This window comes from Physeter macrocephalus, chromosome 17 (genome assembly GCF_002837175.3).
Source record: "Physeter macrocephalus isolate SW-GA chromosome 17, ASM283717v5, whole genome shotgun sequence".
NCBI lineage: Eukaryota > Metazoa > Chordata > Mammalia > Artiodactyla > Physeteridae > Physeter > Physeter macrocephalus.
In genome coordinates this window covers 20,489,314-20,510,444 of record NC_041230.1, presented here as the reverse complement: position 1 = coordinate 20,510,444, position 21,131 = coordinate 20,489,314, and the positions used below count along the sequence as shown (strand labels likewise).

The 21,131-nt window shown below is 36.6% G+C and overlaps 1 protein-coding gene across 1 annotated transcript in view; it reads right to left on the bottom strand.

Moving 5' to 3' along the window:
- Window positions 1–21,131, bottom strand: part of PHKB (phosphorylase kinase regulatory subunit beta) — a 205,263-nt gene that overhangs the window by 14,969 nt on the left and 169,163 nt on the right. The window contains exons 24-29 of the mRNA XM_028477729.2: window positions 19,059–19,120; window positions 18,812–18,974; window positions 17,618–17,699; window positions 15,690–15,747; window positions 13,448–13,538; window positions 10,427–10,629 (exon numbers count right to left, since the gene is read on the bottom strand). Of these exons, the coding sequence (XP_028333530.1) occupies window positions 10,427–10,629; window positions 13,448–13,538; window positions 15,690–15,747; window positions 17,618–17,699; window positions 18,812–18,974; window positions 19,059–19,120 (659 nt within the window). The remainder of the gene's footprint in view (window positions 1–10,426; window positions 10,630–13,447; window positions 13,539–15,689; window positions 15,748–17,617; window positions 17,700–18,811; window positions 18,975–19,058; window positions 19,121–21,131) is intronic.

The following is a 21,131-nucleotide window of genomic DNA, read 5'->3' as shown; positions in this document are numbered from 1 at the left end:
AACTCTACAGACCATTAGGAAAAGCTAGGGAATTAGTTTCACACAGCAGATTCCTGTGCTTTATCCTTAAATCCTTTGGTGAACACTGAATAACAGAGACAGAGAACTGCAAAGAACGTGTCTTCATTCACCCAGGCTTTGTTTCCCAAAGGGGGTACTGTGTAGCCAGCCCACGGGTAGAAACGTCTAGTTACAGCAACAAAGATTTAAAGTGGCGAAGTTACTGTGCCCAAATATTTCAATATCTTTCTCTAATATACTTCTTTGAAAGACTGCCTACAGGTTATTGCAGGTACAGCGATGAAAAAGTTAGGTGGAAATAATCAAAAGATTCAAGTCCTTCTTTCCGCCAAGGTTGGTTTGCAAAACAACAGTGATGCATCCTCATGGAATGACTTTACTGTCTCTCAATGGAAAAAATGGTAAGAAAAATGGTAATCGTTTCCAGTTAAGCAGGAAGCAATATCAACCAAGCATATCACCCTGCGCACTGGGCCAGGCCATAAGCCACAAGGCAGTGTGTCTCCTGTGACTGCTCCAATCCCTCTGATAAGGCAACTCTCAGCTCTTTTTCGTATCCTCTTCACTATTCTTTGTTGTTGCCATTTCTGGAAGTTAGGAATTTAACTAGTCTGCCAGTCAAATGCAGACTATGTTGCATGACACTGAGATAGATTATAAGGCATGAGAGATACACAAGGATAGAACATAATAATTTAAAAAATATATAACATTACTATTACCACTGATAGTACATGACAAATATTTAATACTTGCTCTTTGGTAAGAACACTAAAGATGACAAGGTATCTACAAACAACAAAATACATGTTGGTGAGTTTTCTGGTATGTGCAACAACAGAATATGTAACAGTTAAGATGTACAATTTGCACTTCTCTAATCAGCTGAAAAGCAAAACTGGACTAAACCTATATAATTGTCAAAGACTAGAATTTATTTACTTGTTCATCTTCATTATTATGAACTACATTTAATCAAAATATTATACAAGCATAAAAGTCACAAGGATATAGTTACTAGTTACTTTGGATGTTTTGATGTTAAAGTTGCTTATGAAATTAGTTCTTTTAAAAATTTATTTTATTGGAGTATAATTGCTTTACAATGTTGTGTTCATTTCTCCTGTACAATGATACGTGAATCAGCTATATGTATACCTACATCTCCTCCCTCTCGGGCCTCCCTCCCCCACCCCATCCCCCCCATCTAGGTCATCACAGAGCACTGAGCTGAGCTCCCTGTGCTATACAGCAGGTTCCCACTAGATATCTATCTTACACGTGGTAGTGTATTTACGTGAAACCTAATTAGTTGTTACAGCAACATTTCAGTTACAATAAACTGCTCCATGGACTCTCTTTAAAATATAAAAATTCTGTTTTCAATTTTACCGGTTGGACAAAATTGTTTTCTATTTATTATTTCTTTATTTAACATTTAAAATTTACATTTGAGGCAGCTTAGTATAATAGAAGGAACATCAAATTGAAAATCTAAAGACCAGCCTTTTGGTGTCCAAACAACTTAATGTCATGAAAAGAAAAATGGGGTAAGGGGTACTGTTCTAGATTAAAAGTGACTTAAGAGATGTAGCAACTAATGCCACGTGTGGGCCTTCTTTGGGACCCTGGTATTTTTAAAACAAAGTCATTTTGGGGACAACTAGAGAAATATGAATAAAAACAGTGTACCAGGTAATATTAAGGAATTATTGCTAATTTTGTTGGGTGTGATAATGGTACTGTGGTTATTAAGAAAATGTCCTTTTTCTTACTTTAGATATATACTTAATAAGATATTGAGGGGTAAATGTCAAAATGTCATTTGGCTGTAAATTTCCTTTAAAATTTACAGCCAAAAAAAATAAAGCAAATATAGTAAATATAAATTACTAACAATTGCTTATACCCATTTAAATAATGGGTATATAGGAATTTTCCAAACTATTCTCTTATTACACATTTAAATATTTTCATAATGAAAAGAAAAAACAATGAAGACAGACCTGAATACCAATTCTGTCACTTACCAACTGAACCCCATTTCCAAGTTATTTTTCATATGGGAATACTGTATTACTATTACTTGTTCAGCTCATTTTATGAAATTATTTTGAGGAATAAGTAAGACAATGTTATGTTAAAACTGTTAAAATGCTTTTGAAATTATAGAGTTCAATTTTTATGTTCAATTGTTATGTTCAAATTATGTTAGCCAACTCCTTTTATTTGACTTCTTAAACTCAGGTTGGAAGAAGTGCCGCATTGATTTCACTTCAGGAGGTAACCTCTTCTAAAATAAGTAACTAAATTTTTTAAAACACTTACTTTTTAAGGTCCTCCCAAAACTTGAGTTATTAAAACTAACATTATCTATCACATTTACCTTTTAAAACCTTCAGAACCATAAACAAAGATAGTTGGAGATCTAAAAATTTCCCCTCAGGCTTCTATTTACAAAATCTCAGCAGTTCTGTAAGCAAATTATAGAAAACATTGTACTCAGCAGCCACCAAAGAAAGATGACTTTAAAAAAAAAAATTTATTTATTTATTTATTTATGGCTGTGTTGGGTCTTCGTTGCTGCGTGTGGGCTTTCTCTAGTTGAGGCGAGCGGGGGCTACTCTTTGTTGCGGAGCATGGGCTCTAGGCGCACAGGCTTCAGTAGTTGTGGCACGTGGGCTCAGTAGTTGTGGCTGGCAGGCTAGAGCGCAGGCTCAGCAGTTGCGGCATATGGGCTTAGTTGCTTCACAGCATGTGGGATCTTCCCGGACCAGGGATCGAACCTGTGTCCCCTGCACTGGCAGGCAGATTCTTAACCACAGCGCCACCAAGGAAGTCCCAGAAGGTTCATTTGAGCACAAATGAATCTAACTTATTTGCCAGATTGTTAAAAATACACTATTCATTCAAAAATATTGGCCAAGTTAATCTGTTTAGCTTGGAATTCTTCAAAAGACTAAAACAGAAACAGCCAAATAGCCTTATATAAGAACAGTCAGACACTTAGAGAAAGTAAATAACCAAGTGAGTCACACAGTTTAGAAAATCAAAGACATTTTAATCCATTTTTAGAACTACTAATACAAAAGAGCATTAATTCCTTTGCATGGGAAAATCTGGCTTCTTACCCTCATTCCTGCTGACAAAGTCACCAAACCTGATTTGACAATTCCAATGTAAAAGCACTTAATGCAAAATGGGGAAAGCAAGCAAGCAAGCAACTGTGGAAGGTCAAAAGAATGAAGGTTATTCTTGGACCAGATCCTTATAAATTCAGTCTGTCTAAAGAACCAGGGACATGCTCTATTTGACAATAAGCAAATGAGAGAGAGGCAGATGCACACTACTGACCAGATCAACCTTCAAATGTAGCATGGTCTGACTTGACAACGAATTCCTCCACACTGCTGGAAAAATGTGAAGAGGCGGCCTAGTATTCCTATACAGTCCTGGGAATAAGTTTATCCTTCTAAAAACTCTTTTAATGTGAGGTTGGTTAGCATGTTGTGTATGTATTGGCATTTTCCTTTCCAACCTACCCCAATTAAGGAGTGAAATATAAAATAAGGTACATGGAAATCTGACATCACTGGTAAATCAGAACAGCTGACATTTTCTGAAAAAATGTTATAAAGAATAGCACTGATCTATAGCAAGAAACAATTTTTAAAATAATCATTTTGAGGTTATTTCAAGATACTAAGAAGTATTTGCCAAGTTTACTGTTAAACAAGTGAACAAATAACTGTCTGTGCAAACATTTTACTAAGCTATATGACAGGAGATGAAAAGTTGCAAGAAGGGACTGTTCTGCTTGATTCCTATTAATACAAAGAGGGTGACAATTTGATGAGGCAAAGTGAGCTTCCTGTTTGGTAACTGGAGAACAATCACTCACCCACTCTACCTCTGATCTAATCATAACAGAATAGAGGTAGAACTCCATCATCTCACTTCTTTACCTCGCATCAAATGTCAAAAGCAAAGTACTATGAATGAGTATCAAACCATGCTAATGAACTCAGAGCTGCAATTATCTCCTTTTTCCTTTACTGCACAAGCAATGTTATAGTCTGGTACCTATGACACCAAAGAACTTCTCTTAAGCACTGGATGTGTGATCCACAGATGCAGCTGTGGGCATCAGAAGACAAGACATGCATGGATCATAATGGCTTACAGAGGATGTCCTGGCAGTATGACAAAGCAGGGATGAAAAAGACTTGATAACATATGTCCTCAGGGGTTGTCTCCTGAATGACAGACCTAGAGCAGAAAGCAGTTGATTGGAGGTCTTTACAGTAATGGGCCTGTCAGGAACTTGATCTGTTTCAACATGAAAGGTGGAGCACAAATCAATAATGAGACAGCAAATCAAATCATTATCACACTAGAACACCATTCCTGTGAGCAGGTTAATTTTGTTCACTGGAGTGCCTGATAGCAGTAATGCTGAAGAAATTGCATGGGCAGGATTAACCTTGGGAAAAAGAGAAAAGAAACATGGTGGTATTGGTTTAAAGCAATTGAGGCAGTGGGTGATGTAAATAAATAAAATTTAAAAATACGAAAACTTCAGAGAGAGAGCTTAAAACAGAGAGACACAAGCATACATAGTGCAGGAGAATTATGTGTAAGATGTACTATGACTAAGACAAATGTTCTTATTTTTTTATGTCCATTCAGCCTAATGAATGTTAGCATTTCAGGAGGAATATGGTGTTAAAAGCTGGCTAAACTATCAATCTCTTTAATCATAATCAACATTTAAAAGATAGAAACAACAGTAAAAAGTCAGATATGAATGAGTCTGAAATGCTTTAATTAACCTATAAGGAAATTTAAAAAAAGAATGTTTTCTATAAATCCCTTCCCTTCTTTCTTTTAAAATCATGTTACAAACACAAATGGGTGACTTAGAAGAGCAAGAAATTCAACAATTTATAAGAAAGTTGACACTCAAGGACTCTATAAATGAATAATTTGTTCATCAATTTTAAACAAGGTTTTAAGCAAAACCTTCCAGGGACTAATTCAAGGTAAATTTTGTAAAGAGACATATAAATAGAGTATGTGTTTGCTGCTAGCAGTAAATGCAAGGAAGCTGTTCATTTAAGGAGCTGAGGTCTGAGTAAAATTTATTTAGAATAAAGTGCAATAAAAATATATTAAAAAGATACAAAAATATCTTTTTTCTTTTCAGAAGGGCACTATCACAAGCCCCAAAGACAGGATAACTGCAATTCTCTGAGGTTGTTAGATATCCCTTGAGTAGAGACAGGGTTCCAAAACCTTTCTGTTAATATGGTAGAGGAGTACCGTGGGCAGGCACAGGAGAATTTTTTTTTTTAATTTTTATTTAATTAATTTATTTATTTGGCTGCGTTGGGTCTTTGTTGCTGCATGTGGGCTTTCTCTAGTAGCAGTGAGTGGGCGCTACTCTTCGTTGTGGTGCGCAGGCTTCTCATTGCGGTGGCTTCTCTTGTGGAGCACGGGCTCTAGACGTGCAGGCTCAGTAGTTGTGGCACACAGGCTCAGCTGCTCCGCAGCATGTGGGATCCTCCCGGACCAGGGCTCAAACCCGTATCCCCTGCATTGGCAGGTGGGTTCTTAACCACTGCGCCACCAGGGAAGTCCCCACAGGAGAATTTTTGAGTGTCTGCCATGTGCTTCATGAGGTCCCACCAGATGATGGCGGGGTAAGACCATGTCAGATGGCAGCAGAGAATCCAAAAGGGATTTTGAGTTAAGGTTTCTTTATGAAATGCTTGGGATCATTCCACTGGGCCTTGAAGGAGAATCAACTATGGTGGAAAGGGATACCTCTAGGGTGAACATCTCTTGTGGGAGCAGAGGGTCTTTGCAAACCTAGGACTGGAAGACAAGGGTGAGTATGTGTGTGTTTGTTGGAGGGGGTGGGTGGGGCATGGGATCCTCCTCCTTGGGATTTGTGGTCTGCAAAAAGAAATCTCCAGAAGTACTTGCTCTTCAAATGCCACAAGATAGAGGACCTCAAATTACCAAATGTCACAGCAATACTGTTTAAGTTTTATCCTTTGCAAAAGACCTTCACATTCCTTCCCAGAACCGCCACAAACCAATGAAGAAGCCAAAGCAGGGACAGCCTCCCTATTTTATATATATGAGAGCTGGAAGAGGGATGGGGAAGCATGAACTCTGGAGTCATTCACCCTAGGTTCAAATCATGGTTCTTAGTCTCGTGACCAAGTGCAAGTTACTTAACTTCACTGAATTTTCATGGTATCTTAATATATCTCTTGTACTGTACAAGGGGCTAACCTAGAATCAGTTCCAAATCATCCCTGTTTTCTTGGTCTCATGATGAATAAAGGGGAAAAAATCTTATTTTTTATGTTCGTTAATTTGTAACTGTTCAGCCTCCTTGGTGTGTCTTGTACTGTACAATGCTAAATAGTACTGATCCTAGATTGGAGGACTGAGGAACTAAAGACAAAAACCATCAGGAGGCAATGCACATCATAGCTGCTACATGAATACTTGAATGTAAAATGGGTCATAGGTTGAAATCATGTAGAAGGGACCATAAAGGTCATAAGGTTTTAGAAACAAACAGTAAGGCCTGTTTCCCTTAAAAGAGAGTAACACTATACATAAGTGAAAACATGCACAAAGTATTTAAGGTTGAAGAACAAGAACTTTGGAGTCAGGCAGTCCTGGGTATAAACCTCAGTTCTTTCATTTACTGATTTAAGTTATCTAAGCTCTCTGAATCTCAGGTTGTTTACTTTAAAATGGGGGTCCTAGTGACTTCCTCAAAGTTGTATGGATTAAATCAGATAATATATATGAAGTATTTTTAGCATATTGTCTAGCATATAATAGGTGTGTTTGATCCCTGGTCTGGGAAGATCCCACATGCCGCAGAGCAACTAAGCCCACGCGCCACAAATACTGAACCTGCACTCTAGAGCCCGCAAGCCAAGCTACGGAAGCCCGTGTGCCTAGAGCCCGCGCACTGCAACGAAGAGTAGCCCCCACTAGCCACAAGTAGAGAAAGCCCGTGCACAGCAACAAAGACCCAACACAGCCAAAAATAAATTTAAAAATATAAATAAATTAAAAAAAATTAGACTCCTTCCCAACTGACAATGTCCCAGTGTTTAGAGCTGACCCTGTGAGTCCAGCATATGGGGGAAATACACATCATAAGCTGGGCAGGGACACTGTTAATACCCACCATGGGAATATAATGCCTCGATTGATTCCAGGATGAGTTTCAGGACAGTGAATAAAGTTTCCCGGCAAATTTCTTCATTAGGAGGCTTTTTTCTATCATTAGATACTAAGTCAGATGCTCTGTCCTGACATTTTTATGTCAGGTGACAGTTTGAGAAAAAAAGAGTATTTTATTTCTCACGGAAGGCACTGAACATATAGAATAGCAGATACAAAAACAGGAAGAAAACTATTTTTAGAATAAACTAAACATACTTCATTCCCATGCAGAGAAAGAAGCTTCAGGTCAGATGGATTCAAAGAAAAAAATTACATTGGATTTTTGAGAGAACATAAATTAGCCTAAAATGCTGAATAAGCAGTAAAGAAAAAACTACTTAGAGGCTGAAAAACACAGCACTGTAAAATCCTGGGGAACAGTTAACTTTTACTTTAAGCCTTTGCTTAAGTCACGGTAAGGATGACTATCACTTAAAGAGTCCCCTGAATAGAACATTTACTACAAATAATGTGCTTTGGAAGAGTTATAACCTTTACTTCTTAGTCAGCCTCAGAGAAATGCCTGAATCTGTGACAACAGAGTACTTTTAATACCTGTATGGATACGAAGAATCACACCTCTTTTCATTTAGAGACAACTCACACGAAAGACCCATTTCTGCATCCTCATATATAGTCAAGAATTAGAGCTGAAAATTTTAGAGCTAACAGAGACCAAAAAATCAGGATATGATTCAAAGTTCTTATAATTGATTTGGAATACATCCTAATATTTGAAAGGAACTATTTTAAGGGATAAAAATGAAGGTCAAGTTCTATGCAGAGTGAGTTCAATTCTCAATCAAAAGAAAAAGGAGATAAAGAATGGGAAGCACACCTGAAATATACTCTAACTAAAATCAGGTAAACAGTTTAAAAACTAATAACCTCAACTAAAAAAATTTAAATAAAACTGAAAAACATAACTTACAAAGTAGAAATCTCCCAGAGAAAATAATTGACACCGATTTTATGTATATTTTTCCACGTATACATTATACATATATATATATACAGTATTATTGTTCTTTTATAAAAAAATAGAACAATATATTTGCAACTTTTTTTTTCACTTAATTTATCTTGGACATTTATAAATGCCAGTATATTGACTTTATCTTGTTACTTGTAATGGCTGCACAGCATCTTATTGTATGGCTCACTATTTCAAACAAGCATGAAATGAAGACTGCTGTTAAAGTATGTCTAAATTCCTAGAATGAGAATTGTTGAAACGAGAGGCATGCAGATACTTCCAATAAGCAACTAGTTTTTAATGTAATTTTTTGAAGGAAAAAATGTGTAATCATTTTACATAAAGTGCTTCATACTCACATGCAAAATTAAAACTAAGAAATGAAGGGAAAATGAAATCAATCCAGCAATAGAAGAAAGGAAAAAAAAAAAGAAACAACAAGAAAGCATGGTAACTAGAAAACAAAATATAATGGTAGAAATAAGTCAAAATATAAATGAAATGGCACAAATAGCACATATATTTCTATTAAAAGATAATCAGACTGGATTAAAAGTAAATATGGCATGAATGTTAAATATAAAAGACATATCTATACAAAATGAAAAAAGAACACTGAAGGTAAAGGAATGGAAGACAGTATACCAAGCTAATAAAAACAAAAAAAGAAAGCAGGCATGGCAGTAATATTAGACACAAAGAATTCATTTGTTATATTTCATGCATTGTGATGGGATCAGGTTATGCTTTTACAAAGTCCTTATGTCTTAGAAATACACACTGAAGTATTTACAGATTAAATGATATGATGGATTTGCTTTAAATCTAGACGGGAGTGTGGGTGAGGTAGGTAGTGGGGGGGTATGAGTGAAATAAGATTGGCCATATGATGATATTGTTGAAGCTGAGTAATAGTATGGGCTTTATTATACTATTTTCTATACTTTTGTAGATGTTTGAAATTAAAAATAATTTAAAAAAAATAATTCAATTACAAAATAAATGACACAAGGAAAGATACATTGTTAAAACATGGCAACATGGACAAAAACAAAGCTTTAAAATATATAAAGCAAAACGGATAAAAATGCAAGGAGAAATTGACAAATTCATAATCAGGAGAACATTTTACAATTTATCAGCAATTGAAAGTCAAGTAGGACAGAAATAGTAAAGATACTGATTATCTAATTATACAACTAGCAAGCTAAACACTTATTCACACACACACATTCACATGTATTTGCGCCTGACAGGCTACATAGTCTTTTCAAACACTTGAACATCCCCCAAATTGGCCACATATTAGGTTACTCTATATGCTCAAGTATTGTTTTTTGTTGACTTTTTTACAATTAGAACATATTCACATGATACCTGTATTCAATACAATCAAAAATATGTTTAAAAAAATGAAAAGAAGCATTTGTACTTTACTCGGTTGTGGCAGGCCTTTTAAACATATTATTTGGTTTCTTCTCACACAAAACAATGAGGCTGGTATGAAAGCAGGAGGGAGGCTCAGCCACTGGCCTCAGGCCACTGAGATGATGAGTGGCGGTCTGGACTTGCACTCAGTTCCACTGGATGCCAGAGCCTGGTCACGTGCTTACTGCACTGCCTCACACAGCGCTTGACTAAGAAGATTCAAGATCACCAGAGCCTTACTTTCAATTTCTCCAAACAGAACACTTACGATTTTAATGACAAAAATTTAGATTTTGGTAGAAAATGGATACAGAAGAATATTCTTAAAAGGACCAAATTTTTGTTAGAGTGTGTCCTCCTGACACTAGTTTTACTAAAAAAAAAAAACCCACTCTTAAGTCTTATCCACTTACTTATAGGATTTTTTACAAGTATTGTGCATAATGGGGTTTTTGTTTGTTTTTTAACATGGTACACCTGTTTAAACCCCTGGAGTTTGATTTTACCAGAGAACAGAGTTATTCCCCTACATCTCATGTTGGGAGTTAAATACCTTTAACAGGAGGGTTTTTTTCAGGCCACTAGTATTTATTGCTTCATACCACCAGATGTTGTTTCTTATGACTTAGGGCAAGATGCACTTTCCTAAACACCCACCAGATCTGGGGCAGCACTTCACTCAGAGAGGCCGAGGACCACTTGAACAATTCTCTTTATGCAAATGCAAAGTACTTTACTCACCCAATTCGTATTTTCAGCATGCCACGGAATAACTCCGGGTTATTGGAGATGATCCAGCCAATATGAATGACCAGTTCTTGCTGAATGACCGCCTCCCTCTCATCATTGGTATTACACTTGTAATAGATGATGTTCTTAATCACTCTTGGAGACAAAGGATTAGAGATAACCTCTTCTTCATGTCCAAAGGCACCCAGAGTTACCTATAGGTGGCAGAATTTTATTGTAAAAATTTCCTAGCTACTAACAGATAAAAGAAAAAAATTCAAGGCTCAGGATGACTGGCAGGATGAAATTACCCTATGCAAGCTAGGGAATTAGGTAGAATAACTGTTCCTGCTATTTATTAAAATGGCTTTCAAAGCATGACTCCCACTGGAGTTCATGATGGTTCAGTCTGGTCTGAAATACAAGGGCAGGTGAGGGTCCTGGTTAGGACAGTGGAGGTGAGTGGATAAAAGCAGGAAAGGAATATAAATGACTACTGAGATAAAATTATTCTGAATGACTTTAGTACTAGAAACTCCCCAGAGAAACCAGAATACACTGACTAGTTTTACTTTAGTGCACAGTCTATGTTTGAGAGTATATCCTTCACCTCTTTTACAGTTTCTCACGTGGAACTGTTTGCTCTTTAACAACACTGTAATCTTTTCAAAGGCAGGTGTAAGGACACAGAGTTGTAGTGTAGCCCCACTTTTCCTGGCGTAGTTCTAGGCACCCAGTGAGTGCTGAAATACTTGTTGATGTATCTCTGGCCTGTGGAGGGGAATAAGCAAGACTGCCCACAAGCCTGCGAAATGAGAAAGCACAGAGGGAAATGGCAATGAAAATTCAAAGCCAAGAGTGTTGTTGAGCCTGGGCAAGAGAAATAAACACTCTGCTCCCCCTTTCTCCTCTCGCCTGAGCTTTCTGCCTCCCAGAAAAGTCTGCAGCCCCTCCTTCCTCCTCATTACCCCCTCCCTCTCTCTTCCTTGTACAGTGCACGATTATAAGATGCAGGAAAAAGAAGAGGACATCAAAGGGCCCTGTGTTTTCTGAGATGAGGGGAGAAAGCAGAACAGGGGTCTTCTGCCCCAACTTTGTGATGGAGTGAAAACTGAGAACTGCTAGTTTGTTGTAACACAAGTGGTACCAACCAGTTAGTCCGAGTGCGATTACTTTTATTAAAATGTCAGCTTGTAAAGAAGAAAGCAAACAGAAGGCACATCATTGCCTCTGGAAGCAATGATGACTAAAGCACCATTTCATTCCAGGGAGCTTGAGGTGATCTGAAAGTGCTCTGTAGAAACAATATTACTTCAGTTCTCAGGGTGGAATTTCATAAATAAGCAATTGCAAACTTGGAATGCTTCATTCTCATTTCTTTTTTGTAAAAGTGTAAGATGCAGTCAATGAATGGACTTCATACACCTGAAGCAGAGCTGTCAGCCTCCCAGGTACCCAGCTCTGTAAGTGACTATTTCCCTGGGAGATGTGCTGGTCTGGTGGGCAATGGTCCAGTCACAGCCTCAGGACAGGCTCCAAGGCCTCCAGGATTCTGCTCTGTGAACAGAATCTCAGAATCGCAGGCTGTAATCCCCCTCTAGATAGTGTATAGAATGGATGTGACCAACCCTAACCTACCCCCTCCTCTCCAACTGTCAGGTGCCAGTGACCTCAGAGATCGCCAAAACCTTCTCATACATTGTACAATTAACTATATTTTCAGATATACTACAGGGGCCTAAAATCCAAGGAAAAACAGATTCCCAAAGCCTGTTTACTTTCTTTAAGGGGTGGCTCAGTCCAAGGCAACAATATAGGACTCTGTGGCTGGATTTGAGGATTGCAGTGAGGAAAGGCACCCCATAAGTTACTACGTGTGTCTTGGTCTATTTAGCTGACGAATGAGGATGAAAATTCTACCTCTTAATAATTTGGAGAAAATAGAAAATAACGTATGTGAAAAGTGATTTAAATTTTCCTCAGGAGTTTTTTTATTAGTACAATAATTTTTTCATTGTTACTAAATATTACAGAATAAAATATTCTTTCAACTTTTCAAAAGCTAGATGTCAAGATGAAGTAATTTCAGTTTTAATGAATTAAGAGCCCTGAGATATGAACAATGGGTTGATTCCATCAAAGAAGGTTAAAGTTTTTTGTATTATTATATCCCTAGGTTAACTATCAGGAAGACATGACAAAGCACACATACTCCCAAAGAAGAGATAGAAAGCAAACAGGTTTTCATTCCAATCAAATGATTATTCAGCCAGGTAATTAGAGCTTATAAAAAATAAAACAAAAAATGAGCAGCCATATTCCACTCCACATAACCACATGCACAGGCTCAATTCAACCCACATTCACCAAGTGCCTCTCCAAGGCCATGTTGGGCACACTGGGACAGGTGCTGGACAAGACATGGACCATGACCTCCAGGGGTTCACGGCCTACCCTGGGGTGAGAGACACACATTCAAATGAACCGGGATCCAGGGCAGGTTGTGAGGAGTGTCACAGGCCTATTTTGAGAACCCAGAGAAAGGGACTGCTAACTGGAGATGGCTCTGTGAAGAGGAGCTGACAAGAGCTGGCCTTGGTGGGAGGGGAGGAGCTGGAAGGAGAGGTGGCCCAGAGGGTTAAGGATTGGGGGAGTCAATGCATTTCTAAGGGGGAGAAGAATCTTAAGTGGAGTAGAAGGGAAAATGTGCCCTTCACTGCTCCCTGTCTTTGTTCTAGCTATCCCAAGCCTGTCTGGAGTGCTTTAGTAGGTATCATACCATTTTCTTTGTCAGTATCTTCAGTATCAAGTTAACACAGAAGTTGAAAATTAAAGCTCTGAGGTGCAGCACAAATACTTAGTATCTGTTCATCTTTAAGACTAGATTTTGCTTGGGGAAGGAGCCTTTTGTAGAACTACCTGAGCGATGGTTGTGAGAGACCTATGACACTGAGGCTTGCCAGATTTAAAAGCCAGGGTCCTGCCCAGAAACCTTTGTGACTGTGACGAAGAGTCTGAAAATCAGATACTTACCTGTTTGCCCTGCACTAAAACATTAGTAATGGATGGGGCCAGGCTGTCCACTAGTTTACTTAAAAGACTTGCTGTATGGCGCACCACCGACCTGGGGGCAAAGAAGAGAGCAGGCCAGAGGTTGACAAATCTAAATGATGAAAGAGTGGGGCCCCTGAATGGGGAGACTTAAAAATATGCACAATTAGGTTCTCATGTAATAATATGGAGGAAACACTGACCCCAAGACACTGGACCTAACAGCTGAAGTCTCCCAGATTGTAGGACCAACCAGAATTAGGGAGGGATAACCTCATCCTCACCTCTGCCACCAGCATTATTTGTGCCATTAACAATTTAAAAAGAAAGAAAAGGGAGCCTAACTATCCCTTTGGCAGGGAGTGGCATAGGAAGAAGAATTGATTATTCTGATTTTGCATTAAAAAATTCATTATTAAGACTGTCACTGATACATGCCCTCTATTCCTATAACCGCTTTAAATCAAGTTTCTTTCGGTGCCTAGATAATCAAATCCCTGGATCAGGTGACTCACTTAGTACTCAGTTTTAGGAAGTGATACAATGAAATACCAGCATTCTTTTTCTTGCCAGAATGTTGGAGGAAGGAATTCACACTGCTATTTTTACATTTCTGAAAAAGTCTTAGACTGTAAGGAGAACAGATTTTTAAGCACAGCACCTGCAATACATAAGACATTTCTGTCCCCTCAAAAGTAAAAAATTCATGGGACTTTTAGATGGAGAAAATAAAATAAAAATGTAGGTTTAAAACTGTTTCCTTGTATTTTAGGATATCTATGGGAGCTGACCTATAAAAAACACTTACATTGCTTAATCTCCACATAGATGAACTAGTAGAAAATTAAGTCATATCTGATAAAGTTAGTGAAACAAACACTTCCTACTTTTAGAGAAGCTTTCACCCACACATTGTAAGACCAAAAGACATATTTAACCCTCAGAACGCAAATAAGCCCACACATTTCAAGCAGCTTGAGTTTCCACATTCTGTGCATGTTACCTGTTTCCCATGTACCAGAAAAGTAGTAATGTGTGGGGCTATAGAGGAAGAAAATTTCTGGGTAAATGCAGCCCCGTAGCGTACCGCCAACCTGGGTATGTCAGTAGAAAGCCATAAAAGGGAAAATACAGTAAATAAAACTTCCAGGAGTTTGTTCTTTTAAACATAACAGTCAGGACTCTAAATGTTTGCTAATGATTTATCTAAAATACAAGTATTAAACATAAAGCAAATACAGGTTTGCTTAACCAAAAAGATAAGATTATAGACCACATTTGAAATTTACTGACAAAAAAGCAACATCTATTGGTTTGCATGCCTTACTGTGCTGAGAATGTACAGTGAAAATCTGAGACTTAACCACAGGATTATTACATAATTTCTTCTGGGTCGGAATGGTATATTTATTATAAATCATAGAGTTGAAATACTGCTAAGAGACTGTTTTGTCTAATCCCCTTATTTTAGAGATTAGAAAACTGAGGCTCATTGAGGTTAAGGGAGTTTCTTATGACATTGCTTGAAACTATTTTTTTCAAAATTAGATAATAATGGGTTATTAAAAAAATATATATTTATATACTCTTTATTTCAAAATGTTAGATTTTGCTAGTAAAACTGTTAGAATTGCTTCAAAAATGCAGATGGTATGCATTTAGACATACCTACCCCATTGTGAAATTAAACAATCTTATCTCAACTTACCTAATTTTTCTTCAGTCTCTGGGAAGAGACTACCTCTGCAGAACGTATCAGTTACTTCTTATGAAGCAACTACAATCACTGGGATTCATTCAACTTAAGTCATGAGAGAACTATTTCCTAAGTATATTATTTTTTGCTTGTGATTAAATGAAACACTGGTCTCTTCATGACCTTCTACAATAGAACAAGTTTCCCAAATACAAATTAGAACCTAAAGCATCTTGCTGGGACAGAGGAGGTGCAGGGTAGGAAAGAGTCATTGGAACATCATTCCAGTGCATCCTCTCCAGGTTCTATTCCTATGGGTGTCTTTACTCCCAGACATGTTTTTAATAACTTGGGAGAGCCACGATAAAATGCAATGTAGGCAGATCCTTAGAAAGTAGGCTGAGTCACACTGTGTTTAAAAGTAAAAATTAGGATGAATAACCACCTTTAAGACTGGTCCATTATCTTTAGGATACTGAATATGACAACATAAAAATAAAACATAATGACAAGGATGCTAATACAAACCAACGTTTTTTGCTGCCAGCTCTTCTATAGACTCTCTCAATGTGATCAGAAACAGTACCTAGACATCAGATAATAGAGTGTTTGTTGAAAAATGCTTTTAATTAAATGCATAACATTTATTCTCCTTAAAAAAAAACTCTTGAATTTTCATTTTGTTCCATTAGAGTTAATACATTAATACATAGAGTTAATACATAATCCATTAATGTTCTGAACTACCTGACATATTTAAATATGTAACCCAAATATATAGTGTGAATGTCTCCAGCCCTTGTTACTACTTAGTTTGAGTATATGATTTGGATAAGTACTTTACTTCTTGAAATTCATTGTTTTATTAATATACAATCTATGTTTTTAATAAATAAAAATAAGTTATTTTAACTTACTATAGAAAATAAAAAAAAGAATATAGCAAATTGAACAAATACTATAGACTGACTATACATAATTCTTCATTTATTTGTTCAGAAAAACTTTATGGTGATTCTGTTATGTGCACGATCATATACCAGTGCTCAAAAAAGTACCACTGGGTTTCATTCTTTGGGAGCAATATACATGCGGTCTGGTCTCATGACTGGTTTGTCAGTAAATTAACCATGTGACAGGACAGAGCGCAAAAAAGGGTAAACAAGGGTAAAGAACAAGATCTTTATCATTTTACCCTGAACTTATTTTTATAGCTTTATAACAAATTGGATAAAATTTTATTCAGATTCTGTAGATGCTTATGATTTTCAATATATAAGGTTTCGCAGATTTAAAACATTTAAAGTCTTTTAAATATCTAAGTAACAGATGAATATTATTCCCAAGTTTATAAAAATGGTTTAAAAAATAATTCTCTCAACATTTTCATTATAAACTATTTTATATAAATTTTGTTTCATTTTAAAGCACTACTAAAATAACCATTCTGAATTCTAGGTTCCTAATGAAATGTCTGCTTTTTAAATATCCTATTGTTTTAAAGTATAAATTTTGATAAATGTCCTCAATATAACTAGGATCCTATTTACACTTTGAGTTTCAAGATTAATTAGAAACATGAAGGATTCTGTTTGAAATTTGCTTAGAGTTCTTCTGCCTTAATAATATTAAGTAAAAAAATTAAGATTATTCAATTCACTGTATAATACTCAAGACAGTTATCTTTTAGCTACAATAATGCAAAAACTAAGTAGACCTTATTTGAATAAACGATTATGTTTAGTTCAATACCAGAACTATAAATCTTATTAATTACATTGCTGTTTAGAATATCAACTCAGTTTCTAATTCTAACCAAACAATATGCATCCCTGGACAGAGAACTTTCAGATGAGCTAAAAACTCTCAGTAGCTAGACATTAAATGCTTGAAATGTATCCTACATTACTCTGTATTATAAAATGCCGGAAGTAGACCATGATGTAGAATTCAAAGATTCCTTAGGGTAGTGACTCAACATACGAGTGTAGATTTCAGGGATAACTGGGTTTCATCCTTAATGCAGAGTGGACATGAACACAATTAGCATGATTTATTTTTGTAAACAGTCTTGAGAGTACAATTCTATTAAATGCCATGTTCCATTTCAAATGGCTGCTGCAGACCATGAAGGAGCTAATTTCTATAGCTATAATGATTGAATATTGTTCTTGAAAACATACAGAAAATAAAACTGGAAACAGAAACTGTTAATAAACAACTATGGAGTTATCAGAGGTTAACAGTCACAGGCAGAATCCAGGCTCCAACACCATTCAGACAATCAGAGAAGGGGGTATGAATTTTCCTTTTAAAAGTTTTTTTAAAAAAAGGTTTAATAGAGGAGAAAATAACTTGTAACATTTTAGTGGATATTCATTATGCATATTTGATATAAGTTCAAAAATAGAGAGGTCTTTTTATTTAAAACTGTTCTCTTAGACATGTACTCTTACCCTCCTTTGTGATGAAGTTGGGCCCTTCTCTTTTGAGCAGTATACCCAGCAGGATGGCTTGGCTAGCCAGGCAACTACAGTCCTGAAAATATAAATCACTATGAGTAACTGTGATGAAATGGGTACAAAAATTACCACAGGGGGTAACTAATCATGAAACCACATGATACAAAGAGGAAATATTCTGCTATGCAATTGAGAAAAGATAAAATGTCATTGATATACTACCAAACGTAAGATGACATTATACAACTATTTATTTTAGCTATCTTGGAAACAGTGGGTAGGCAAGCTAGCTTCCTGGGGTAGTAGGATTTAATAATCAAATTTTCCAGGAAACAAGATAAGTAATGAATAGAAAATATGTTGTCTACAAGCATTAATACTGATTCTGCCACTCTCTGAGAGATTTGGCAACTCATTTAACCACTCCCTTTTTGACTTTACTTGTTCATAAATGGGAGACCACGTTGCTGTCAACCCAGTGTGGAGAGAAGGATGAAAGGAGGGGATGTATGTAGACCACTTATTATATGCATTATGTTTTATGCCTACTATATCATATTCATGCTTATGTCGATCTATAGATAATATCAATCAATCACAAGAACTGGTATCTGACAGGTTATATATTTAGGCTACATGCTCCAATTTGTATGGTCTAATAAAATGTCACTGTGTTTATAGCTCTACCATTAGAATGTCATTTCCTTTGATAGGTACTATACCTTATACCCCCACCCCTCCTCCTTTAAAATGAAAATAACCTCAAGGAAGGTATAATACTAGGTTGCTAACATAATATTCATATGGATGTAATTATAGGATTGCTTTCCTCAGTAACTGGAGAGACTCAAAGCAAGCATTAGACCTAAAAACTGAGACAGGAGAGAAGATCCGGGTTGGGAAAAGGTGACAAAGGGCACTGAAAGAGAAATCTGGAGATCCCAAAGGCAACTATACTTCTTTAATGGGTTACTCAAGACAACACACTCTTTAAGCATCTTTAAGACATCCACACTAATATCAGACCATGAGAACTACCTCTCATTACTGCCTCAGGTACAGACAGGCATCTACCTCCAGGTTAACTGTAACCTTCTCTGGGAGGACAAGAAGAAATATGGTTTGCCCCTGGTAGTTCCTGCTCTGCCAACCTCACTCAGGGCCATGTGGGAATTGAATCTTCCTCACATTCAGTTTTTGAAGAATTTCATGGGTGGGTTTGTTTTTCCATTCAGTAATGGTGACATCTGGCTGCTGTTCTTGTTCAGGAGCATTGGAGGTGCTGCTTTGTCGTTTGACTTTTGAATGTTTGGGAACTTCTAGTTCCTCAAAACTCTTAAATTCTGGAAGCCTAGAATTTAAAAGAAAAAGTTTCAGATTCCCTGCATTCCTAATGTAATCTCAAGAAACACAATAACAACCTAAAAGAACTTACTCTTCTGTGTCACTGATTCGTAAGAAGTCAAGTTGTTCTACCACAGCTCCAGATATTAGTGTCTGAAATGTGTTGAGAAAAGAGTCACAGCTCTTAAATTCATCAAGCTGCAACCTTACGATCTATGTACATACTTTTCTGTAAATACATAATACTTTTTAAAAAGTTTACTTAAAAAACATACATGATTTTTAAGTAACTTCTTAAATGAGCATTCTACAATGACAGATTTTCACATACAACAAAACCCCCTGAAATAGAACATACACATCAAGCTACAAGTTCATGAGTCATAATGAATAGCAGAATCAACATGAGATGAATTGTTTTTTCTTTCCATCTTCTTATTTATTTTTAAGCTCAATTAAATTTCATTATTTATTAAAATGTTAAAAAATAAAATTTTGAAATAAAAAAACATGAAATACCAATGTTGTCTTCAGAAAAGATAATTATGCTTTGGATTTTGCTACAGTAATATATTTCAGGGCTATCCAATGATGAGACACTGCCAACTCTCCATTTTTCAGGAACATGAAGGTGTTGATTATCTACATTCTGGAAACCAATATTTGGTCATTTTATATTCCATTAGTTCCTGATTATAGATTGAGCAAACTAAATGAGGCCAAACTTGAACACAGTTGTTGTCTGTCAGTGGTTCATTGTGAATGTATAAATGAATGATAACCCACAATGATTTTTAGCACTATGTGTCACTTCTAATTATCTCATGAACTGTCAAATAAAAGTGAGAAATGTACTGCCCAGAAAATAAGCCATAAATTATTATTTTAAAAATAAGGTAATTTTTCAGTCTTTCTCTATTTTCTCACTGTTCATTTCAAATGTGAAGCAACAGGATACAGGGAATGTTGCTCTCGTTGGCTAACCACCCAGAGTTGTGCTGCCTTCTCTTCTAGTGAAAACTCATAAAGTAGCTCATCAACAAATTGCCACTACAAATGGCAGGATGGACATGTTACCAGCAATCGTACTAAAGCCTCCTTGCAGAGTTTGAGTGAGAAAGGCCAAACATGCAACTGATCTGCACATTTTTATGTGGCCCAGCCACAGTCAGGGTCTGAGAGCAGTCTGTGCCTGGGCAGAGAGCAGTGCCAAGTGCAATGGAAGTCTATAGAGTGATATTTCCTAGGATGCTGGCTTACACCTACACATACTGCTCTCTAGTTAACTAATCTGTTAGACGAATATTTACTGGACACCGATATATGCCAAGCACTATGCTAGGTATTGAGGATATAGCATGAACAAAATTAAGTAGAAAATAAACAAACAAAAACCTAAGTATGTAGAAAATATGAACAAACCAATCACAAGCACTGAAATTGAAACTGTGATTAAAAATCTTCCAACAAACAAAAGCCCAGGACCAGATGGCTTCATAGGCAAATTCTATCAAACATTTAGAGAAGAGCTAACACCTATCCTTCTCAAACTCTTCCAAAATATAGCAGAGGGAGGAACACTCCCAAACTCATTCTATGAGGCCACCATCACCCTGATACCAAAACTAGACAAAGACGTCACAAAGAAAGAAAACTACAGGCCAATATCACTGATGAACATAGATGCAAAAATCCTCAATAAACTACAAGCAAACAGAATCCCACAGCACATTAAAAGGATCATACACCTTGATCAAGTGGGGTTTATTCCAGGAATGCAAGGATTCTTCAATATATGCAAATCAATCAATGTGACACACCAAATTAACAAACTGAAGGAGCAAAACCATATGATCATCTCAATCGATACAGAGAAAGCTTTTGACAAAATTCAACACCCATTTATGATAAAAACCCTCCAGAAAGTAGGCACAGAGGGAACTTTCCTCAACATAATAAAGGCCATATATGGCAAACCCACAGCCAACATCGTCCTCAATGGTGAAAAAATGAAACCATTTCCTCTAAGATCAGGAACAAGACAAGGTTGCCCACTCTCACCACTATTATTCAATATAGTTTTGGAAGTTTTAGCCACAGCAATCAGAGAAGAAAAAGAAATAAAAGGAATACAAGTTGGAAAAGAAGAAGTAAAACTGTCACT